Source organism: Sinocyclocheilus rhinocerous, unplaced genomic scaffold, assembly GCF_001515625.1.
Source record: "Sinocyclocheilus rhinocerous isolate Xijiao unplaced genomic scaffold, SAMN03320098_v1.1 scaffold1619, whole genome shotgun sequence".
Lineage (NCBI taxonomy): Eukaryota > Metazoa > Chordata > Actinopteri > Cypriniformes > Cyprinidae > Sinocyclocheilus > Sinocyclocheilus rhinocerous.
The window spans coordinates 51,779-73,015 of record NW_015649446.1 but is presented as its reverse complement, the minus strand read 5'-3'; the positions used below and the strand labels follow the sequence as shown (position 1 = coordinate 73,015).

At 37.0% G+C, this 21,237-nt stretch overlaps 1 protein-coding gene across 1 annotated transcript in view; it reads left to right on the top strand.

Annotated features, from left to right (window-relative positions):
• Nucleotides 1-21,237, top strand: part of LOC107710572 (latent-transforming growth factor beta-binding protein 3-like) — a 35,607-nt gene that overhangs the window by 2,209 nt on the left and 12,161 nt on the right. Inside the window, exons 2-16 of the mRNA XM_016515376.1 lie at nt 9,959-10,107; nt 10,656-10,770; nt 11,303-11,469; nt 11,600-11,705; nt 12,600-12,686; nt 17,284-17,403; nt 17,476-17,655; nt 18,187-18,300; nt 18,403-18,416; nt 18,876-18,945; nt 19,167-19,253; nt 19,409-19,534; nt 19,633-19,758; nt 19,860-19,988; nt 20,169-20,288. Of these exons, the coding sequence (XP_016370862.1) occupies nt 9,959-10,107; nt 10,656-10,770; nt 11,303-11,469; nt 11,600-11,705; nt 12,600-12,686; nt 17,284-17,403; nt 17,476-17,655; nt 18,187-18,300; nt 18,403-18,416; nt 18,876-18,945; nt 19,167-19,253; nt 19,409-19,534; nt 19,633-19,758; nt 19,860-19,988; nt 20,169-20,288 (1,710 nt within the window). The remainder of the gene's footprint in view (nt 1-9,958; nt 10,108-10,655; nt 10,771-11,302; nt 11,470-11,599; nt 11,706-12,599; nt 12,687-17,283; nt 17,404-17,475; nt 17,656-18,186; nt 18,301-18,402; nt 18,417-18,875; nt 18,946-19,166; nt 19,254-19,408; nt 19,535-19,632; nt 19,759-19,859; nt 19,989-20,168; nt 20,289-21,237) is intronic.

Here is a 21,237-nt window from a genome sequence, read left to right as displayed (position 1 = left end):
CATAGGCCAATAATTTTTTTGACAGATTTAAAAAAAAAAAACAAACAGATCCTTTTCGGTGTAATTGTTTATTTGTTTATCTTTTGTCTACAGATAAATTACATTGTTTTGCTAGTTGTAAAAGAAAAATATTTTATTTTACTAAGTTGAAAGTCATTTGTAACTCTCTATAGTTTCTAATTCTATATGACCTATATTCTCTGATTTGTTAGAATCTGATTCTAAAACAAGCACAGCTTTATAATTAGACATAGGCCAATAATTTTTTTTGACAGATTTAAAAAAAAAAAAAAAACAGATCCTTTTCGGTGTAATTGTTTATTTGTTTATCTTTTGTCTACAGATAAATTACATTGTTTTGCTAGTTGTAAAAGAAAAATATTTTATTTTACTAAGTTGAAAGTCATTTGTAACTCTCTATAGTCATTTTCTAATTCTCACAGACACTTCGATGAATTTTGGCAGAATTTTTAGATGACAAAAACCTGACCTTTCTAACCCTAACTCTACACGAAAATGATTTGTAATGTCTATAATGTGGACACATTCTCATACTCTTATTCTTTAACACAAGTCCTTTTGTTTGAATGACAATCTGAGAATTTGTCTGTCTACAAGATTATGAGAATAGACAAGAAGCACCCAAAAGTTCTTTAATAATGCTACCCAACAGACCGGTTGAAGTTTTTGTTGTTGTTGTTGTTTTATTTATTTAATTTCACCAGACCTAAATTTTTCCTCACAAGGAATTTCATTTGCTAGCTTAGCCTTGTCCAGAGTCCAGAGTTCATGGTGTTCAGTGGAAATAAGCACTGCAGCTACACTCAAACTATATAATCATCATCATTACAATAAGCCTTTATTTTAATGTCAACAATGAGTTCGTCAGGATGTATTTTACCTTTTGCTTAAAGCCTGATTCATACATTTGACATTTTTCTCTGACTTAGACTTTGTGGTTTCAGTCATGGATTGCACATACCGTCTGGAAAATCAGGGACCATAAGACATACTCACATTTCGACTCATCTTATTTGATATGCAGAGTCTCTACCTTTTCTTTTTGTTAAAGGAATTGTCACCAAAAAATGAGAATTTGCTGAAAATGTACTCACCCTCAGGTCATTCAATATGTAGATGAGTTTGTTTCTTCATCGGAACAGATTAGGAGAAATTTAACATTACATCACTTGCTCACCAATGGATCCTCTGCAGCCAATGGGTGCCATCAGAATGAGAGTTCAAACATCTGATAAAAACATCACAATAATCCACCACACAAGTTCCAGTCAATCAATTAACATCTTATGAAGTGAAAAGCTGCGTGTTTCTACATCTCGGATTGCCTGAGGTTAAGTAAATTTTCAGCAGCTTGTAATTTTTGGGTGAACTATTTATTTAATATTTGATTATTTACTGACAGTTTCAATAGCAGTTTGTTAAATGGGTCATGAACTGCCTTTTTTATTATTTTGTACTTTTCTTTGAGGTCTACTAATAATGTTATCAAATTTTACATCATCATTTAGAAGTAATAGGCTATTTTCTGTCCTGTATTGACCCCCCTCATCTGAACGCTCTGTTTGAATAGGTGTGGCAGATTGCCTACATCCTTGGACGCTGCTGTGATTTAGGTTCAAAACACATAAATACTCAGTACATATCAAACGATCTGTAATAACAGACAAAGCAATAGTGACCACGTAATAAAAACAGTTATTCACACTTGTGTGGTGCGACATTACTGTCGTATCTAATATAGTTGCACAGCATCATCTTTTAATTTCCGTCTTCAATCTTCAATCCTGCGTCGAATTGTGCTTTGTTTGTAAACAAATTTGTGGTAAAATGAAGTGAACAAAGGACCTAATTCTCACTGACATGGTCTGGAACTTCATTAAAAATAAACTTCATCCACTCTTTCCTGGGATCAGAAGGAAGGCAATGCAAAGTGTTTTTCCACAACTTGGCACTGAACAGCATCTTGTTGTCTTCTGAGCCATCTTTATCGTTTTTTTTTCTGCATAGACCTGCGTTTGTCTTTCTCGTTATTTACACATGTGTGAATCGGTGGGCGGGGCTAAACAGGCAGTGATGTAGAAGCAGGCGTTGATCATCTTCTGTGGAGGCGGGGTTTAGCCACACTATTATGTCATAAAGTGGCACATTCCACATCCTGTTGTTCTGGCAGATTGGCTTCAATACAAGCTGTGTTTAGACTAACAAGAAAGTTTGAGTTCTGAAACTTACAGGATGTTTTTGTTGTACAGTGACCTCTTATATGTCAAAAGAACAATTGAATTTTGATTTCTCAGTTCATGACCCCTTTAAGTACTGAGAAAGCAGCCTCTTTTTCTCTTTTTGTGTTCCTCTGTCTGTCTGTCAATGCCAGGATCTGGGTTTTGTGGTGAGAGGTGTGTAAACCCCAAACCATCCTCCACTTCTGCAGAGTGCCCAGAATGATGCCAGCATGCCACAGAAGCACTACCCAATGCCTATTTCAGTCCTAATTCACACACACACTGCTTCTCTTTCACATGCAAGCCTCACATATTTTCTTGTATTTTGGGGACTTCTGTTCATTTCTTTATTTAACTCGGTTCTTCTTACAGCACAGTCTGCAATCCCTCTTTATTTGACCACTGTGGAGTGCAGTGCTAGGTAAATGATGTGATTAGAGTGCACACAATAGTAAGAGCCAGATTTATTACATAACTAGATACATGAAGTCTTTGGGGCTAATCAGGCTTTATTCCTCCCCTTCTCTCATTTTGCTCAGGCTATGCATGGAAAATCCATGCAGCAAGCCACAAAGGAGCAGTTTGAGAGTGGAAAATGTGTCAGAAATCCAGTCGAACATTCCAGAAGCATGCCAATCCTTGTGTGTTTGAGAGCGTATGAGTCAGTGGTCATCGACCATTTTTCATAAGTATGAAGTGCAGTAGTTATTACGTTCTGTATCATCAACCTCTGGTTTCTCAGTCCTTTCCCCTTGCCAGCCTTTTTTACCTTTGCTTTTTTTTTTTTTGTAGATCATATTTCCCATTCTTCCTTGTAGAGATTCCCCATGCATTTCTTATGCAGAAGATTGAAGAGCAGAGTGAGATGGCATAATTGGTCTTGCCAGTCTAAGACTTTGAAACCACAATTAGAGGTTGTGTTGGAAAGTGATAAGAGAACACTGTGTATAAGTGAGTGTCTGTCTTTGAGGGAGAGGTGGCAGCTGTGGGCTTTTTAAAAGGGCAATATTGAAACTCAGGCCCTTAAACAAGCATTCTGGTTTACTCAGAGTAAACTCACTGCTTTTCACTGTGAGAATGAGGGCAGTTATTTAAAGCAGAGCAGAGGAATGTCTTCATATGTATGTGTATTTGTTATTTGGCCACATACCCTGTAGTTATTCAGAAGTGAAAACATGTGAAGATGGTAGACAGGGTTTTTGAGTGATAGGACTAATTTAATTCTTTACATGCTTCATTGACACTTTAATTTTTTTAGACATCCCTTCCATTGTCCCTTTGTGATGCTCAGTATCTAAAGCCATTGTTCAGCCAAAAAATACATTTCTGTTATAATTTAATCACCCTCACATCGTTCCAAACCTGTATGATTTTTTCTTCTTCTGAAGCACGTAAAGTAAGATATTTTGAAGAATGTTTTTCATTGTCCATGCAATGAAAGTCAATAAGGTCCAGAGTTGTTTTGGATCCCACTGACTTTTATTATATAGGCAAAAACAGTTCTTCAAAACATCTTTGAACTGGTGAACTATATCCCTTAGTCAGGGCAGTCACCATTTAGAATTTTCCACGGATGAAAACGTTGCTGTGAGGGGTAGACTACAGTCTTTACATTGGTACATACTGTATAAAGGTACTAGATCACGTCATTTTAAAAACTCCCAACTCACTGTTTTATGAAGTTTTAGTCTATGAAAATTTCTTTGAAAAGATGTTTAGTCAGCTGAACAATTGACAAGTTGTTAAACAACGGTACAATCCATTAAGCACACTAGGGCTGCACGATTAATCGAATGCGATTGTCATGCGCATTTTGTTAAAAAAGCCGGTTCTGTAATCAGCAGGAGATCATCATCACGTGCTTTTAGATGGAGCAGAATTTACTACACATAGCCGTAGTTCACTGACAAGTTACGCAAAAAAATCACCAGTTTAATCTTCTGTTTATTCAGCTGCAGCGATAGGCATTTTCTGGGTTTCTTCTGCGAGGCGTATTTGGAGTTTCAGCGCGAGAGCGCCCTCTGGCCTTTGGATGGAGATTTACTGCTGATCACAGAACCGTGCTTCACTGAAAGATACGCATGATAATCGCAGCTTCTGTCGAATCGCGATCTCGATTCCATTTCGATTTATCGTGCAGCCCTAAAGCACACTGTACTTCAATCCCTCACAGCCTTGCTTTCATTCCTGTTAAAAGTTAAAAATGGCACTACCCTGACTAAGGAAAGGCCAAGACGTTTAAATATTACTGATTAATATAATAACATCACAGACTAATCATAGATCAGTAGGAGGCAGTGATGTCCCCAGGGGCCCGGGACATCATGTCTGGTTTTAATTTTCATTGGTGTCATTGCAAACAGAGACACCAAAACATCAATATTTTCTCAGTCAGACTAAACCTTACCTTAACTTCAGTTAAACACGGACAGATAAGCACCACATCAAGACTCTTTTGATCACTCTTGATTCACAGTAGCACGCTCCAAAAAAAGGTACAAATAGCTTCCAAATACATCTATTTTTCAACAACTCTCAAAAAAGAAATTTCCAAGGAGTCATTTCATCATAGTCTTAATGTATAGTATAAAAGTTAGTGTTTGCAGTGTCTGGCTTATTTTCCCTCTGCACATGACATTTTCCATAATATTCCATTTCCATTCTAAATGTCCCCTTTCCTCTTCCTTTCTCTCCATAAATACACAAATACCTGTCAAGCGCTGATGATGACATCACAGTCACAGTCTCCTGTCAGCATTCCATCCATCCACGCTGCCTGCATTCTCACATCTGTTTGGCTTTCAGACACGTTCTGGCCCCCATGTGACTGTATAAGAAGCTTGCAAGACCTGTGTCATAGCAGGAAAATGTAAACATTGAGATGAAAGAGAGAGGTTGCCCCACACTGGTTTGATGTTTTATTTGATGTGTTTTTTTGTAAGATCTGTGGATGAAAGTTATTTTGAAAAATATTTTTAGCTTAGGTCAGACTCATGACAAACGTGGAGGTGCTTTGAAGTAAGTCAAACAGCTTTTATTGCTAAACCTTTTGTCTAGTTCTGATGGAAAATGTTTGAAAGAAAATGCCTCTGTATTCACAAGAAAAAGGCATCCATACATGCTCGAATGTTAATATTTGTGTTGGTTTGATATTTGTATGTGGGTTTGTTTATGTATGTTGATATACAGTACAGTACAGTACATGCACATTCCGTTTCAGTAAACACTCACTCTTCTCTTTTCCAGACTTTTCTCTGTGCATTTTGAAAGTCTCTCTGATGTTTTTATGACTGTCAGGGTTAACACACAGCTGATAGTGATTATATATAGTTAGTATATTTTTGGGAAACTTGGGTTCAGTATTATAATGGGTGTGTGCTTATTGTTTTGCTGCCCACAGAAATAAACAGTCCCAGACTTTTGTCAAGAAACCGAATTAGGTTGAATTTTCTTTTGCCCCACCTTCTATTTTGACACTAATGGCCACTTTTATATTTTTCGTATGTTTGTGTTTATAACACTAAATTATAGTTGCTAACATATAATTTAATGGGAGGGTTTGTTAGTGTTTTTGCTAGTAATGTTGTTAGCAGGTAAGTTAGTTGGTATGTGTCTGAGCTTGCTGGCCTTTGCGCCAGGGTATCTGAGGAATGTGAACATTTCTTTGCTTCTGCACCACTGTATCAATGGTACTGTACTGTACTCCTCTCTCACACACACCTAATGGTCTAGTTCCTTCTCAGCCACTGGTGCATTATAGGAAAACAGCTTACACTTCTTTGTGTGAATATTTTAAACAGTCTCATTTTTTCCTTTTCCACTATCTGTCATTTACTCATTCCTCCATTCATTTTTTTCTCTCCTTCCTTCTAAACCTCTGAAACAATTATACCTAGTTGTTTAATTTGTTTTGAAAAAACAGTTTATGGCCAGCGGTTTGCTGTGTAACATAAATTGTGTGTTTCTCTGTGAGTGAAGAGTGTGTGTGTTTGTATGTGTGTGTGTGTACATGTGGTTTCAGAGAGAGTTCAGCACATACATTTCTTCATACCTCTGCTTGCAAACGGTAAATATTTTGGGTTAAAGACATTTATTGAGCACAAGATGAGATAAACACTAACAGACAGAATGAGAGTCTACACTGAGGAACAGAGATACAGAGCTGACTGACAACAATATTGTGTTAACAGTTTTTGATGGATAGTGCTAAAGTTTGGCTTCTTTGATTTGATTTATTCACATACATTACAATTCAAAAAATAATGCTTTTATTCAGCAAAGACACATTAAATTGACCAAAAGTGTTAAAAAAAATCTATTTCAAATAAATGCAGAAAAATTTTATTAAGAAATGTTTATTAAAAACCAAATCAGCATATCAGAATAATTTCTAAGGGATCATGTAGCACTGAAGACTGGAGTAATGACTGTTGAAAATTCAGCTTTGCCATCACTGGAATAAATTACATTTTAAAATATATTAAAATATAATAATTTAATATGTGATAATATTTCACAATATTAGATTTGTATTGTATTTTTTATAAAATAAGTGCAGTCTTGGTGAGCAACTTCTTTCAGAAACATTAAAACCCCAAACCTTAACAACCCCAAACTTTTGAATGGTAGTGTATGTGGCTTTTATATGTAATTTGCAGTGTGCTCAATGTGTGTTCCTCCTCAATCACAGAGTCACAAAGAGATTGCAGTTTTATTGCTCAGAAGTTGCTCTTTAATATCTTGAGAGACTTAGTTATGGATCATTTACATTGATTTAGAATCTGATAAGAATTTCTTAATGAAGAGTTCTTAATGAAACTGCTGACTTGATGGCAGACTTATCTTGGTAAATCTGAGCATAGCCTGAGTTATTATTGAGATAGAGAGGACAAGATAGTTTTTTATTTTACCTATATGAGAAATTTAAAGCAGTTTGCTCTCTAATCGTATGGCTGGCTACAAGTAGTGACATATTTACAGACATCTCATGTAATTTTGACTTGGCACAGGATGCTTTTTAAATAAGCTTTTAGCTGGCATTTGACTGAGGCTAAGGTCGCTCACTCTCGTGATTTACACCAAGTAGGTTGACCTACATCCACAATATATTACCTTACATCAACCCAAGAGTTTACTAGTATGGTGGCTAGAACAAAAATATAAATATTTTAAATATTTAACTGCTGAGCAAAGATGTTTTAAGAACACAATCAGTAAAAGGTTATTTATATTCCTTGCGTGTCTCAGATTAAGGCAGTTCAGGGACCTGATGTGAACCCTGCTGTAGTGAAGCTGATTTATCCACTGCTGTGGCAGGTTTATGGATTCAACTGCCCTGCTTTTTATTCTGAGGTGTGAGAAAGCTGGTATGAAGCGTTCAGCTTCTTACTGTAAATACATGGTGATTTTCAGACAGGCAATGGATTAGATGAGCACAGCAGACACACCCCTGACTAACCCGCAGAAAATCATCACATGGTCTGTCCTATCGTATACACCCCACCCATCAACACACACACACACACACACACTGGGTCTGTTAAATCCATTAACAGGCTCTTTAGCTCAGACAAAGAGTAAGAAAGTATTTGACATTCCTCCGAAATCATAAGCACACAATATATTTGTAGATTTCTAGAGCTTTTTGTCAGTGTTCTGGCCTTTCTGAGATTAAAGTAAATATTTTATAAGCAAAACAAAGCGAGTCGAAGCAGATTTGGCAGATCAAACTAAGATTTTGGGTGTAAGAGAGGGCAAGATATGCTACAAAAGCAACACATTCCCTGTGAACTAAATGCTGCTGGGGAAAGTCACATGTATGTGTGTGAGTTAGTGATGTAGTGAAGTCTAAAGCTGTATTTTCGAAACCTCTGTCTGTCTTGAGTACTGCAATTAACTCAGCAAGCACAGACACACTGAAGCATTCACACACACACACACACACACACGCACGCACAAATCTACTCACAGTTATGAATACATATGCACATCATAGGCAAAATCACAAGCTTCCACACAGAAAATCACTCACAGCCATATATCCACACCCACACAGGCTTTAAAGCTTCATGGTTCACATGCACACGCTGACAGAATGGCACTTTACATTCAGTATGTCTCTGCTATGATTACTGGACCATTAGAAAGGTAGGAAGAAAGCAATAAAGTAAGAAAGAAACCTGAGTGTAATCGCAGTCTCTGCGATTGAAAAATCGTGTTTTTTCATATCGCGATATTATCGCAAATGCAATTAATCGTTGAGCCCTATTTTACTTTTTCTACTCATATGGCGGTTTGTTTTTGTTTTTGTTAGAAACGTGATTGTTTGTGTCTGTCATATATATTTATCTTCTGGCTTGGTTTTGCTTCAAGTGTTCCCCTTCTCTCTCTAGCTTTCACTCTCTCTCTCATAAGCGCATTCTTATAAAGCCATCCTATTTTTATGTAAAGTAAGAATGGTGGTGGTGTGGGAGCTTGAATCAGTCTGAGGGTGTGTGGGTGGTAGTCATACGCACGCAGACAGACTCCGGCCAGCTGTAATTGTTTCCGTGTGTTGTCCTCATCAAGCTATAGGTGAGCCACAGATTGCTACTGCCAGCCTGATCATATGTCTTTGTGCTCTTCAAAATGCCCCTTGCTTGTCTAGATTCAAGAATCTGGATTTTTTTTGTATTGTTTTGCACATCTGCTCTCAAGATCTTTGCAGTCCACTGACTTCATGCGTGTTGTTTAAAATGCTTTTAAATTGTTTATTTTTATGATTGTCTATAAATCGTGTTCCTGACAACATTTTCTTCCATATTCTTAATTTAGCAAGGGCTAAATATGAAAATACTTGTTTACATATTAACATATTAAATAGTAAGTCTAAAACTAGGAACTTGATGTTACAATAAATGTTTAAATATAAATTCTTGCTGATTATGGGCTAGAAGTCTAAATCTGCATGTGTGGTTACAGGAATTTAAATACAGATATTTAATGGATATTTGTTTTTATCATGTATTTTAGTTGAGATTAGATTTTGCTCATTTATTTTCTTGCTATTTAAAAGCATTGCTAGCACTATCTAGTACTACACTCCACTACAGCATAGATTTTTATTTTACAAAATAAATTTTAAAAAATTTAGCATATAGGGTTTTACTTTTTTCCAAATTGTAAATTTTAAAACTATAAAATCCATAATTTTGGGAACTATTACACTCTGCTCTGAGTTTTTTCCTGCTTGCTGTCATTATTGTCTTTTATGTTAAATCATCAACTATTATTTTATAATTTTTAATAATTTTTTAATAAAACATTTTATTTGTCATCTCCTACCTTTCAATCAGCTGCCACCAAATATAGTCTTGAATAATTTATAGAGTAGCTCTTAACGGGTATGCTGAATCCACGTAACCAGGTGTTGTGCTTTTGTGAAAAATAATAAAAAGCAGTCTGCAAAAGCCTCTGCCCTCAGAAAGAATTAGTATGTGCTTATTTTTGTAACTTTTTTTCTCAGTATTTTCACTCTTTAAATCACAGTGGATGATGTGGCTGTCATGTATTGACTCCTTCTATGTATGTTTTTGATTTACATTATATAGTTAATATGTAAACTATACAAGAAATAATAATAATATATAAACGACATGATATATAATAATAATTATAATATCTAAATATTCTCAAACCCGATATGTCATGTCTAATCTGTAATCTGTCTGTGTTTGCAGTGGTGTGTCCTCTAACCTGTATGAATGGAGGATTATGCAGTACCCGCACACACTGTCTCTGTCCACCAGGCTTCACCGGACGCCTCTGCCAGTTCCCACTTCGGACTCAAGCTTCTCGTGGCAACAAGCAGCCCATCTACACCCTGCAGGTGAGCATCTCCTTCACACCATGTGTTCCACAGACTTAATTGTAAATGCATCCTTGGAAAAATTCAAATGTTTTTTTTTTTTTTTTAGTTGTCATCTTGATTCCAAACAGACAAACGGATGGTTCAAAACCAGTTGTGATAGAGAGAATATACTAATTATGTCTGATGTCTCTTGAGGGTTTTGTTAGATCCTGTTGTTTTAGATTGATAATTGATAACTGAGAATAAATTATTCTCTCCAGGTGATGCCTGAGTCCCAGAGTCTGTCAGAGCTTGGTGGCACAGGTGGGCGGCAGCAGATGACACAGACACACTCTGTGTTCACTCTACAAGGCGCTGGACATCACTCTTCTGAATCCTTTGTAAAATTCAAATGTTTTTTTTTTTTTTTTAGTTGTCATCTTGATTCCAAACAGACAAACGGATGGTTCAAAACCAGTTGTGATAGAGAGAATATACTAATTATGTCTGATGTCTCTTGAGGGTTTTGTTAGATCCTGTTGTTTTAGATTGATAATTGATAACTGAGAATAAATTATTCTCTCCAGGTGATGCCTGAGTCCCAGAGTCTGTCAGAGCTTGGTGGCACAGGTGGGCGGCAGCAGATGACACAGACACACTCTGTGTTCACTCTACAAGGCGCTGGACATCACTCTTCTGAAGGTAATTAGCACACAGGACATTTTCACTTTTAATTTGACTGAACTGTGGTCTCATTTGCTTACATGCGTACACATGTAAAACCAATGTGAGAATATTTCCATGCAGAAATATCAATCAGTCTTATCAAAAGAATGACTAAAGCTCATTCTATTACATTCTGTGCTTCTGTAGCTCAGTCTGGAATGGTTAGCCTGTATAGGTATATGTATAGGCATATGCACAGCTAGCTAATAAGTGATCCGAAATGTGACCATTTGCCATCTAGGTCAATATAAATGTGTCTTTACAGTGTTGTTATTGTATACTAATATACTATTGTATACTATTTTTAATTGAAATAAAGCTGAAATAAAATAAAATACTGAATGAAAACTTATCAAAACTTCTTTATAAAAAAAAAGTGAAATATGGCCTTGGAAACTACTTGAAATAAACATTCATTATTGACATACACTTCATTATAATTAAAAAGTTATTTAGAAATAACTGTGTATTTCCTTCTTTTTGGGTCTCTATTCATTCATCTTTCCAGTGCAGGTCAATGTCCGTGTTCTTCACACGCCAGACACTTCAGTTGTCATCCATCCTCTCGACCAATCAGAGAACAAGCCTCACAGTACCAAGACTGTGACCCGCCTCCCTCCACAGACACATAAGCCCAAAGGGAGGTGCTTCCAGGAAACCACACCCAAACAGGCTGTGAGTGACAGAAGTAGATGAGATGATACAGAATATCTGATTTGCCTATGAATGTTTTTTAATATATATATATATATATATATATATATAAAAAATAAAAGACACTAATTTGTGCTCTCTCTTTTTGTAGTGTAGTAGTAATCCTCTCCCTGGTCTGACCAATCAGGAAGACTGCTGTGGCAGTGTGGGTAATTCCTGGGGCCAAAATAAATGTTACAAATGCCCATCACTACCTTGTAAGTTCAAATAATTTCTGTTATATAATATAACTTTTCTTAGGGAGTTGCTTTTTACTGTTTCTGTCCAAGATCAAAGTGTGTGTCAAGCCAAAAACAACTCCCTTCTCATTACTAATTCTTAAAAAGTAACAGTTCATGTCACAGCCCCACTGCTCAAGTCTGTTTTTCCTTATAAATTCACCCTGTCTTAGCTTGACGAGTGGAATGTGTCATTGCAGCCTTGGAGTTAAGTTTCAATATGGGCTAGAAGAAAAATGCTTTTTTTCCACTCCTATTTTCTCTCTGTAACCCATTTGATGTCTCAGAGCTCAGTCAGATGGTGATCCTGGCCTGGTGAACGCTTCTGTGTGTGAGCGGATGTGTGTTAGTGTTTTCGTTCGAATGTGTGTGAATGTCTGCGAGTGTCTTCGTGCCTCACCAACTTCACCGTATTTTCCAATGACACACCCTTTGCAGTAAAAGGAAACAAAAGTGAAGGCTGGAAAAAAGGATAAAAAAAATGTTGGCTTTGGCAAAAGCCTTTCTGGAAAGCCACTCTGTCTCTGTTCTCACATGTTCTTATACAGAAGAGAAAATATCAGCTTCAGAGAAATGTTCCCACTGCGGCCCTTTTCTCTCTTTCTCACACACACAGAAGTGAAGCACATCACACACAACACACCATGCTACCAGTTTTTCTCTCACTTAAATCCCCTCACAGACACTTCCTTCATCAGTTTTCTCAATGTCTTCCACCACTTTCATATTTAACTTTGTCTTACATTCCCTTCATTGGTTTGATGTTTCATTGTTTCATGTTCTGGTTTAATCAAACAATCAAAGCAGCTAGCCTAGTACAGATGCTTTAGTAGTAGAAATGATTAATAATTTGTCTGAATTTCTCTCATTCAGATGCTGGGAAACACCAGACTATAGTAGAGGACTTTGGCTCCACATGCCCTCAGGGATACAAGAGACTCAACAGCACTCACTGCCAAGGTAATGTGTATGTACATGCTGGATTGTGTGTGTTGTATAGGTTTTACAAACTGTAGATATGTTAAACATCCATAAGCATTAAATGAACACAAACTAGACGGCTGCCAAAACATTTTCTCATGCCGTTTAGAAGAAATATCACAGCCAGCCACAGGCAGAAAAATAGTTTATATTTCTATTTGCTACATAGCCAAATCAGAGTTTTTTTATATTTGAGATTTAATTTGAAGTTAAACTGGTTTAAGGGCACATGAGATTGTTAATTGAAACATATAGGAGACATATTTTATGTGCTATTTATTTCATAAATATATTTAAAAAAATACTGACAGGGAACAATTTTCCACATCCACAATAAAAATCTCTGAAACATCCGACAGTTTAAATATGAAAATATTATTGAAGATGAAATGGACTACTTGCACAACTACTTCTACGTTTTACTCAGTACGGCTCGGTCAGCGTTTAGCGCAACTACATCCAGACCGCTTCTTATGAGAAAGCAGATTATACTAGGTTTTAGGGGTGGAGATTTTTTTTTAAACAATTAGTCATATTCTCTGCTTTAACATGAATTATTATCAACCTGCTGAAATGTTCCTATGAATATATTTCTCTTCCAAATATGCATTCTGAATAGTGGTCGACCGATATAGTTTTTTTTGACAGCAGATGCCGATATCTTGGAAAGCAGGGTGGCCGATGGCCGATATAAAGCAGATATCTATTACCGTCCCTGTTTTGGTTTCAGCAAATCAGTTCGAGCGAACGCTGACAACGTGATTAATCTTCATGAACCCAGCAGATAATAATAGTAGTAGTAGTATCTTTTAATAATAATTACTATTACCTATGACCAACAATATCTTAAACACCACCACCAGTCCTAAGTTCAGTTAAAATGACAAATATGCATTCATTCATGGTTACCAAGTTTTAGTTCTAATCACTAGTTCTATCATTAAATAGTGCTTAATTGTCATAATATCATAATATAATGCTTGATTGGCTGAAGTTAAGAGTGCACATTCAGTTATTTAAGAAGCTGTTCCATTTTACAAAGATAAGCTGATTGGGTGGAATCATATGTGTGTGTGTGTGTGTGTGTGTACCTACTTAACCATATTTTGAAAGTGAGCAAAACCTGACAAAATCGGCAAAAACCACAATTTGTGGATGTCTTCAATTGTAAAACTTATAAAAATAAAGTAAACAAAGTTTTTTTTTACTTTTGAAATTGTAAAAATGCGGAAAGTTTTCTGTGAGGGGTAGGGTTAGGGGTAGGGGTGGGTTTAGGTTAAAAAGTGTATAATCTGCTTCTGCGCTTTGGCTGGCGCGGAGCCAGATCGGACGCACTGAGCGCTTGTCATATTATCACAAATATTCAGTGTTTTCAACCATATAATGCTTATTTTAGGTTCCAGACATTTAAATAAACATAAGTACTAACAAAACCATACATTTATAGTTTGTAAAACACACGCTGATGTCTATGGAAACGGCAATAACGATCATTACAAATATAATCTGACGACATGTTTTATTGATATCATATACACATAGTGTAGGTAACAATAACATTTACTCTATTCTTCTCCCAGTTCACCAGAGACCTACTTTAACGTGTTTCGGGAGAAAAGGATGAATTTGTGCGTTGTAAATCCCACAGCTCGGATTCAGCACGAACTAACATGGCGACGCCCATCACCCGGTATAGATCAACTAACACGGTCGATATAAAAGTGTTTAAACTACCAAATACATTTTACTTGCACATATTTCAGAATCGGAATATCATATATTTCATAATATAGTGAGCATGTTTGTGAATATTTTGAATAAAAAAGGAAAAATTAAATAAAAGCGTTCCATGTGTCATACAGCGCTATTGTGGCTGCGTTGTGTTACATGACAAGCATGACGCGTCGCCATGGAAACAATAAGGCGATAGGTTCTAAAATAACGGCCACCTAAAAAAACTTATGCAGGGGGCTCAGCTAGAATATTTTAAACTCACGTGCGAAAGGGTTAATCTGTAATTTACCAGGGGCGGTTCTAGGGGGGGGGCCGAGGGGTAGACAACAAGCTTGGCCCCCGCTCTGGCCCCACTAAATTTGGAATCGTATCACACAAAATAATATTGGGTGCAATGCGCAGTTTGTCCTGTGGGTGGCAGTAATGGAAAAAAGTAAAACATCACCAGCTGCTAGTGGCGCAGAGCCAGACATGTTTTTTACAGCGCTGCGCATTAAAATCAATCACACACCATTCTGTTGAGCTTATAAATGCAGCGGCCAATCAGATAATTGCAGTGTTCTTAATCTTTATAAGTTAGTAGTACTGTTCGGGTTTACAGTGTGGGGGCGTGTTAGAACGAGCCGTTTTAGGTAGGCGTGGCTGACTCTTAACTTTTATAAAGAATATCTCTTTGGATTTGAGACTTTAGTTTTTGCAACTTTACAGATCTTCTTTATGCACCAAGAGCTTGTAACACTCCAAAGAGAAAGGAAAACTTGAAATCGCATCATATGACCCCTTTAAGGTAAACTTGTGTGTGAATGAGAACTTAGTTTAGTACTCGCATGCTGTGACAGCCGCTGTGTACCGGATGTGTGCACTCAGAAAACCGTATGTTAGAAGTTTAAACTAATATGGTTTAAAACTCATGATTTCAGCGCGATAAACATGATAATCAGAACCAAAACAGATGTTTTTAGCAGGTCCTAGCTGTAATAGCACAGCTCTATTCTGGAAAAGGGGGCGGGGAGCAGCAGCTCATTTGCATTTAAAGAAACAGGCACGAAAAACAGCGTGTTTCTGCTTCCACTCAAAATAGGCATTTTCAAAATGATATAATAAATGATCTGTGGGGTATTTTGAGCGAAAACTTCACAGACACATTCTGGGGACACCAGAGACTTATATTACATATTGTAAAAAGGGGCATAATATGTCTCCTTTAAAGAATCATACCAACTTGTGGAAAATGGGCATCCAGTGTCCCCTTTAAAGCTACATCAACTCCCTCTATGGTCCCCTATAGTAGAAATGTTGTGACAGTATTTCCTAAACACCTACAGAAATCTGCAATTAGTCTGGTAAAAGATTTGAAGTTGCTGTGTTAAAAAGTATTTTATCCTAGAAATGCAAGTAATAGTAGGGCAGTCCTGATATCCATTCCAGATACAGAAGTCAAGGACTTTTTGCCAGTACGGAGACAGTTTGGATTGCTGTGGTATATAGACCTGCATAGTTTCAGAATCAGAATAATAGCAGAAGGAACATAAAATATCAGATAATTCAGTGATAAGCTCCATTTATGATCCCATTGAGGGAGATGCTCAGTTGGGATGAGGCAAGTGAATAAATTGTACACTAGCAAAATGACTAACAACATCTGTCAGGTTTTAGTACAAGCAGATGCTTCAGACATTTGATATACTGTAGGTGCCCTCTTCAGTGGAAACATTTCTCAGATTTAGGAGAAATCAGAAGAAATGAAAGGTGAACAATGCAATCAGAGCAAATTGCACAAGATGTAGAATTTAAGATGAAGACAACAGCAGTTCACAAACTGCATACTGTTTTGGGTGTTATCTGCTAAAACAAGCTTTTGCTTGAATGTTACAGATGGAAATACCCATTGAGTATGAGAATAGATATTATTCAGCTTGTGTAATCCAGATAAACAGAGAGCTACACAGTTTAGCTCCCAGGCTGAATGCATGAGAACACTATATATAAAGTTGTGGTCCAAAGGAAAATCAAATGAATTTTTGACATCATTGGGAACATTAAACCCTGGCTGAGGTGTTGGACACACTAATCAGTACTGAAAGAAAAGGTCTGTGTTGTAGCCTTTCCATATCAAGTCTTTTCAAATGAGCCTGAGGCCATTATCACTGGCCATGCATTACAAATAAGTCAGAAAACTCTGGTAATGTTTTGACATTGAGCCTAAATCATCTACTTGATGTAAAAACCTGCCTTTATGTTTTCATAGAAAAGTTAGTGAATAGCACTGGATAAACTGCAGGTACCAATATACAATAGATTATTAGTATTATTATTATATATAGATTACTCCTGCTTCTCAATTGAAAGAAGTTACAAAAATCAAAAAGAAACTATTTCTGGCATCACTATTTTCATTGTTAGTAATTCAGGTTCAGAAATTCTTAGATGATGGAAAACCCATCAGCACCATCTCTGACTGCAATAGTTACTTAACAGCCTTAACAATGGCAGCTGGAGAATCAGTTACAAAACTAACTTTGACAAGAAGAAGAGACTTGAGAGCTTTCTCTTTGACATGAAATTTCTCAGCTAGTTTACCTTGATTTAATTGAATTTGAATTCTTTGAAGGGTAGTCTTTTGACCATTGTAGGCAATGTTAGGCAATCTTGAATCTTACCCATGAACATAATCTTAACACTCACCCTGATCCTAAGCCGATTTCCTCTTTTCTAGTACATTTTACTCATGGCTTGTACAGGACCAAAAAAAAAAACTCCTCAATTTACTTTGGACATATTTTTATGAACTTATCACAAATACTAATGATTCTTTTGCATCTTTTTCCTTTCTCTGCCTTAGACATAAATGAATGTATGATGCAGGGGCTGTGTCAGGATGGAGAATGTTTAAACACACAGGGAAGTTTCCGCTGCACTTGCAAACCTGGTTATGTACTGGCAGAAAGGACACACTGTGCTGGTAAGACATAAATATGTGTGCAAACTCACATGTAACACAAATATACAGTATGCTCAACAAACCATCATAAAGATCTTTTTATTCTCTTAGCATCAACAGCAACCGTCGAGCAGGGGCTCTGTTATCGGATGGTTACGGAAACAGGGAAATGTGAGCATGCTCTTCCAACACGCCTTTCCCAGGAGATATGCTGTTGCACTGTGGGTAAAGCATGGGGAAGTAACTGCGAGAGGTGCCCACAGGATGGGACAGGTGAGTGTGCCTAATGAGTGGGGGATATGCACCATTCAGAATTGATTAGAGAATGTATTTTAATTTCTAATTCAGTTCTTGAATTTGAAAAAAAAAATGTAAACTGTCATTTTAAACTAGAAAAGTATTTTTAAAAAGCCTTGTTTGGACGTTTTGGAAAATGTTTTAAACTTTGATGTTTAAATATTTAAGAGAGGTTTGAAATGCTACATATATAGACATTTTGTATTAACGTTTGTGGATCAGGGTGGAAGAACACTTAATTTCCCAGAATTCATTACCTGTGTTGAATTTCTTATTTTAATCCAGTAAATTCCTCCTCTTGTCATTCCAATTCATATTCCTTTGTGCCAGTTGAATTCAAATTCTAGCTCATGAATTGAAATGGAGTCAATTTTTCAATTCTGATTTTTTCCCCATCCTGTTGTGAACATGTTTCTGTATCTTTAGAGAAGTTTTTGAATCTTTGACTAATTAATCTTTGGCTTTTCTCTCTCTAATGCTTCCTTCTTTCTCATTCTGTCTCTCTAGCTTCCTTTAATAAGATCTGTCCAGCAGGGAAGGGGATGTCTTTCCTGACCTATCATGGCACTCTGTCCATTCATCCCTTTTTGACCAATATTGAATACATTAATCCTGACACTGGTACAGATATTTGAATCAATTCTGAGATAAAGATTATTTAAGCTTGATTGCTATGTTTTTTATTGATTGATTGTTGATTGTATCTTTGTGTTTGCATTCCAGAGGTCAAGCCTCCGGTAAGATTCTGGTTTTATGCCTGAACTATCAATGGAGAGAAGAACAGAAATCAAAAATCATCTTTGACAGAAATCTCACAGTCACAGTTTTAATAAATAGAATTAAAGGGGTCATATGATGCTATTTTAAAGATCATTATTTTGTGTATTTGGTGTAACAGAATATGTTGACATACTTTAATGTTCAAAAAACACATTATTTTTCAAATACTGTACATTATTGTAGTTCCTCTATGCCCCGCCTCTCTCAAACGAGTCGTTTTCTACAAAGCCCCCCTTCCAACAAGCACAGTCTGCTCTGATTGGCCAGATGACCCAGTGCATTGTGATTTATACATGCACAAATAAGCTACATAACACACTAAAGAAAAGGAAAAATAGAAATCGCATCATATGACCCCTTTAAGGAAGATCAGCTGTAGACAGTTCACTTAATTGATTTTGGTCTCATGTCAACAGGAAGTCCCAATTCAGACAACCACGCCCATGCAGCTCTCACCAATCAGCACGCACGGGCCTCGCCACCCAGGTACACTTTAGAAAGTGTAGTGCTGTGTCTTTCTCCATAGCTCAAATGGTAGTGCAAATATCACCACAAAATGCAAAATGTAGTGTCCATAACATTAATTATCTGCATTTCTTTTTCAGTCTCCTTCTTTTTCATTTACTCACAATCTTTTAAGTATTTATTTATTTTCAAAATGTGTCTTTTTCTTACCTACCTCTCCATTTTTGCTTCCATCTCTTCAGTCATTGTGGCCAGGCCAACAACTCCTCCCATAGTCCATGTGCCTCCAGAGAGTGATTCACATGAAGTGGCCCAGACGCAGGTCTCACGTGAGTTCCATGACAGCTTGTCCGTTAACTCTGCAGTATTGGTCTATGCAAAGTTCTGTTTTGGTAATTTAATGAGAAATTAATGTTATTAAATGTTATAAAATGTTTTGTTTTTTCTCACAATTATGATTGTGTTTGGGGTTTGGGTATCACAGCAATGGATGACTGCAAGCTGAACAGGAATATATGTGGTCATGGAGAGTGTGTGAACACACAGAATGGTTACATGTGCCACTGTTACCCTGGATATCAACCACATGCACAAGGAAAGAGTTGTGTGGGTGAGTACACATATAAATGTGGGTATATATAAAAATGATTATATTACACAATAAAGAATTCTATAAAAATATATACAATGTTCTCACTCTTTCTGTAGATGAAAATGAATGTGACTTGGAGCCATGTGGTAGAGGCACCTGCTTTAACACCGTGGGTTCCTACAGATGCAACTGTCACCCTGGCTACAAACTTGTGGTGCATCATGGGAAACGCAGATGTATTGGTAAGTGACTAGCATTGTCTGTTCAAAGACAGTGGACAGCTACTATACGTATGTGCATATCAATACAGGTGGCCAACACTTGTTTGCATGCATGTTTTCAGATATAAACGAGTGCTCTAAGCCCGATATCTGTGGAGTTGGAGGGCATTGTACTAATTTGCATGGCTCCTATAAGTGTGAGTGTCTGCCGGGCTTCCGGAGCAAATCCCGCAGACAGCCTCTCTGTGAAGGTGAGGACACCCACCGATAGTGTGCAAAGACACAGTACACTTAATGTTAATTGTAGACACCTATAAACAGTTCCTGTCCATCAAATATGGCTAATTCTGTTTTTTATTAGGAGTCTTTAAATGTCGGTGAATGTTTTTTAGAGTCTCATCGTCTATACTGTTGCTGTCTCTCAAATGCAGATATTAATGAATGTTCGGACCCGAGCATCTGTTCTAATGAACAGTGTGAGAATACTGTTGGATCCTATGAGTGTATACCCTGCCAACCTGGATACCAAGCACAGGGAGGAGTGTGTTACGGTCTGAATACTTACACACACACACTAACCACTCACAAACAGTTTAGCTCACATTCTTAGAAATATATGGCTAAGGCCATTTCGACTACCATCAGCTCCTTGCACAGACTTCCAGACATTTCATGACTAAACCAAAATGACACTCTTTTCATTCCCCTTTGTGCATGCCATTTGCTGTCATTAACTTATATTAGATTATACTTAGATCATATGTATATGTTGGCCACGCTGCTCTCTAGATATTGGTCATTAAAGGGGTCATATGATGCGATTTCAATTTTTCCTTTCTCTTTGAAGTGTTACAAGCTCTTGGTGCATAAAGAAGATCTGTAAAGTTGCAAAGACTAAAGTCTCAAATCCAAAGAGATATTCTTTATAAAAGTTAAGAGTCAACCACTCCTACCTAAAACGGCTCGTTCTAACACGCCCCCACATGTCTACATCACGATGTGGGAAGATTTGCATAATGCCGCCCAAATGTTCACGCAAAGAAAGAAGGCGTAACTTTTATTCTGTAGTATTGTTGTTGCTGCTGCCACCATGTCGTGAAGGCGCTGTGTGTTTCGTTGTGACGGCTGTTCTGACTCACAGACTGTAAGTACGTTTTTCATATGTAAAGAGCAGGTCATATGGTATTTTAAAGTGTCCTAATATTGTGTTGGAGTCCCCTACAACAGGTTTAAATGCATCTAAGGTCAGAAAACATTGTAATTTTCTCAGAATATACATTTGATATTAGTCATTTGCCAATGATTTTGAAACGATTTGTTCCAAGCAAGTTCGGAGCAAACCCATCCCTTCCATAAACCTACTCTGCTCTGATTTGTCAGCTGGCCAAGCCTGTTGTGATTGGCACAGAGAGGAGTCCTTGAGCAAGTTGGCGAGCGCTATCCTTGACAAAGCAGCTTTACATAAAACAATAATATAGTGCTCCAATCCGTTCTTATAAT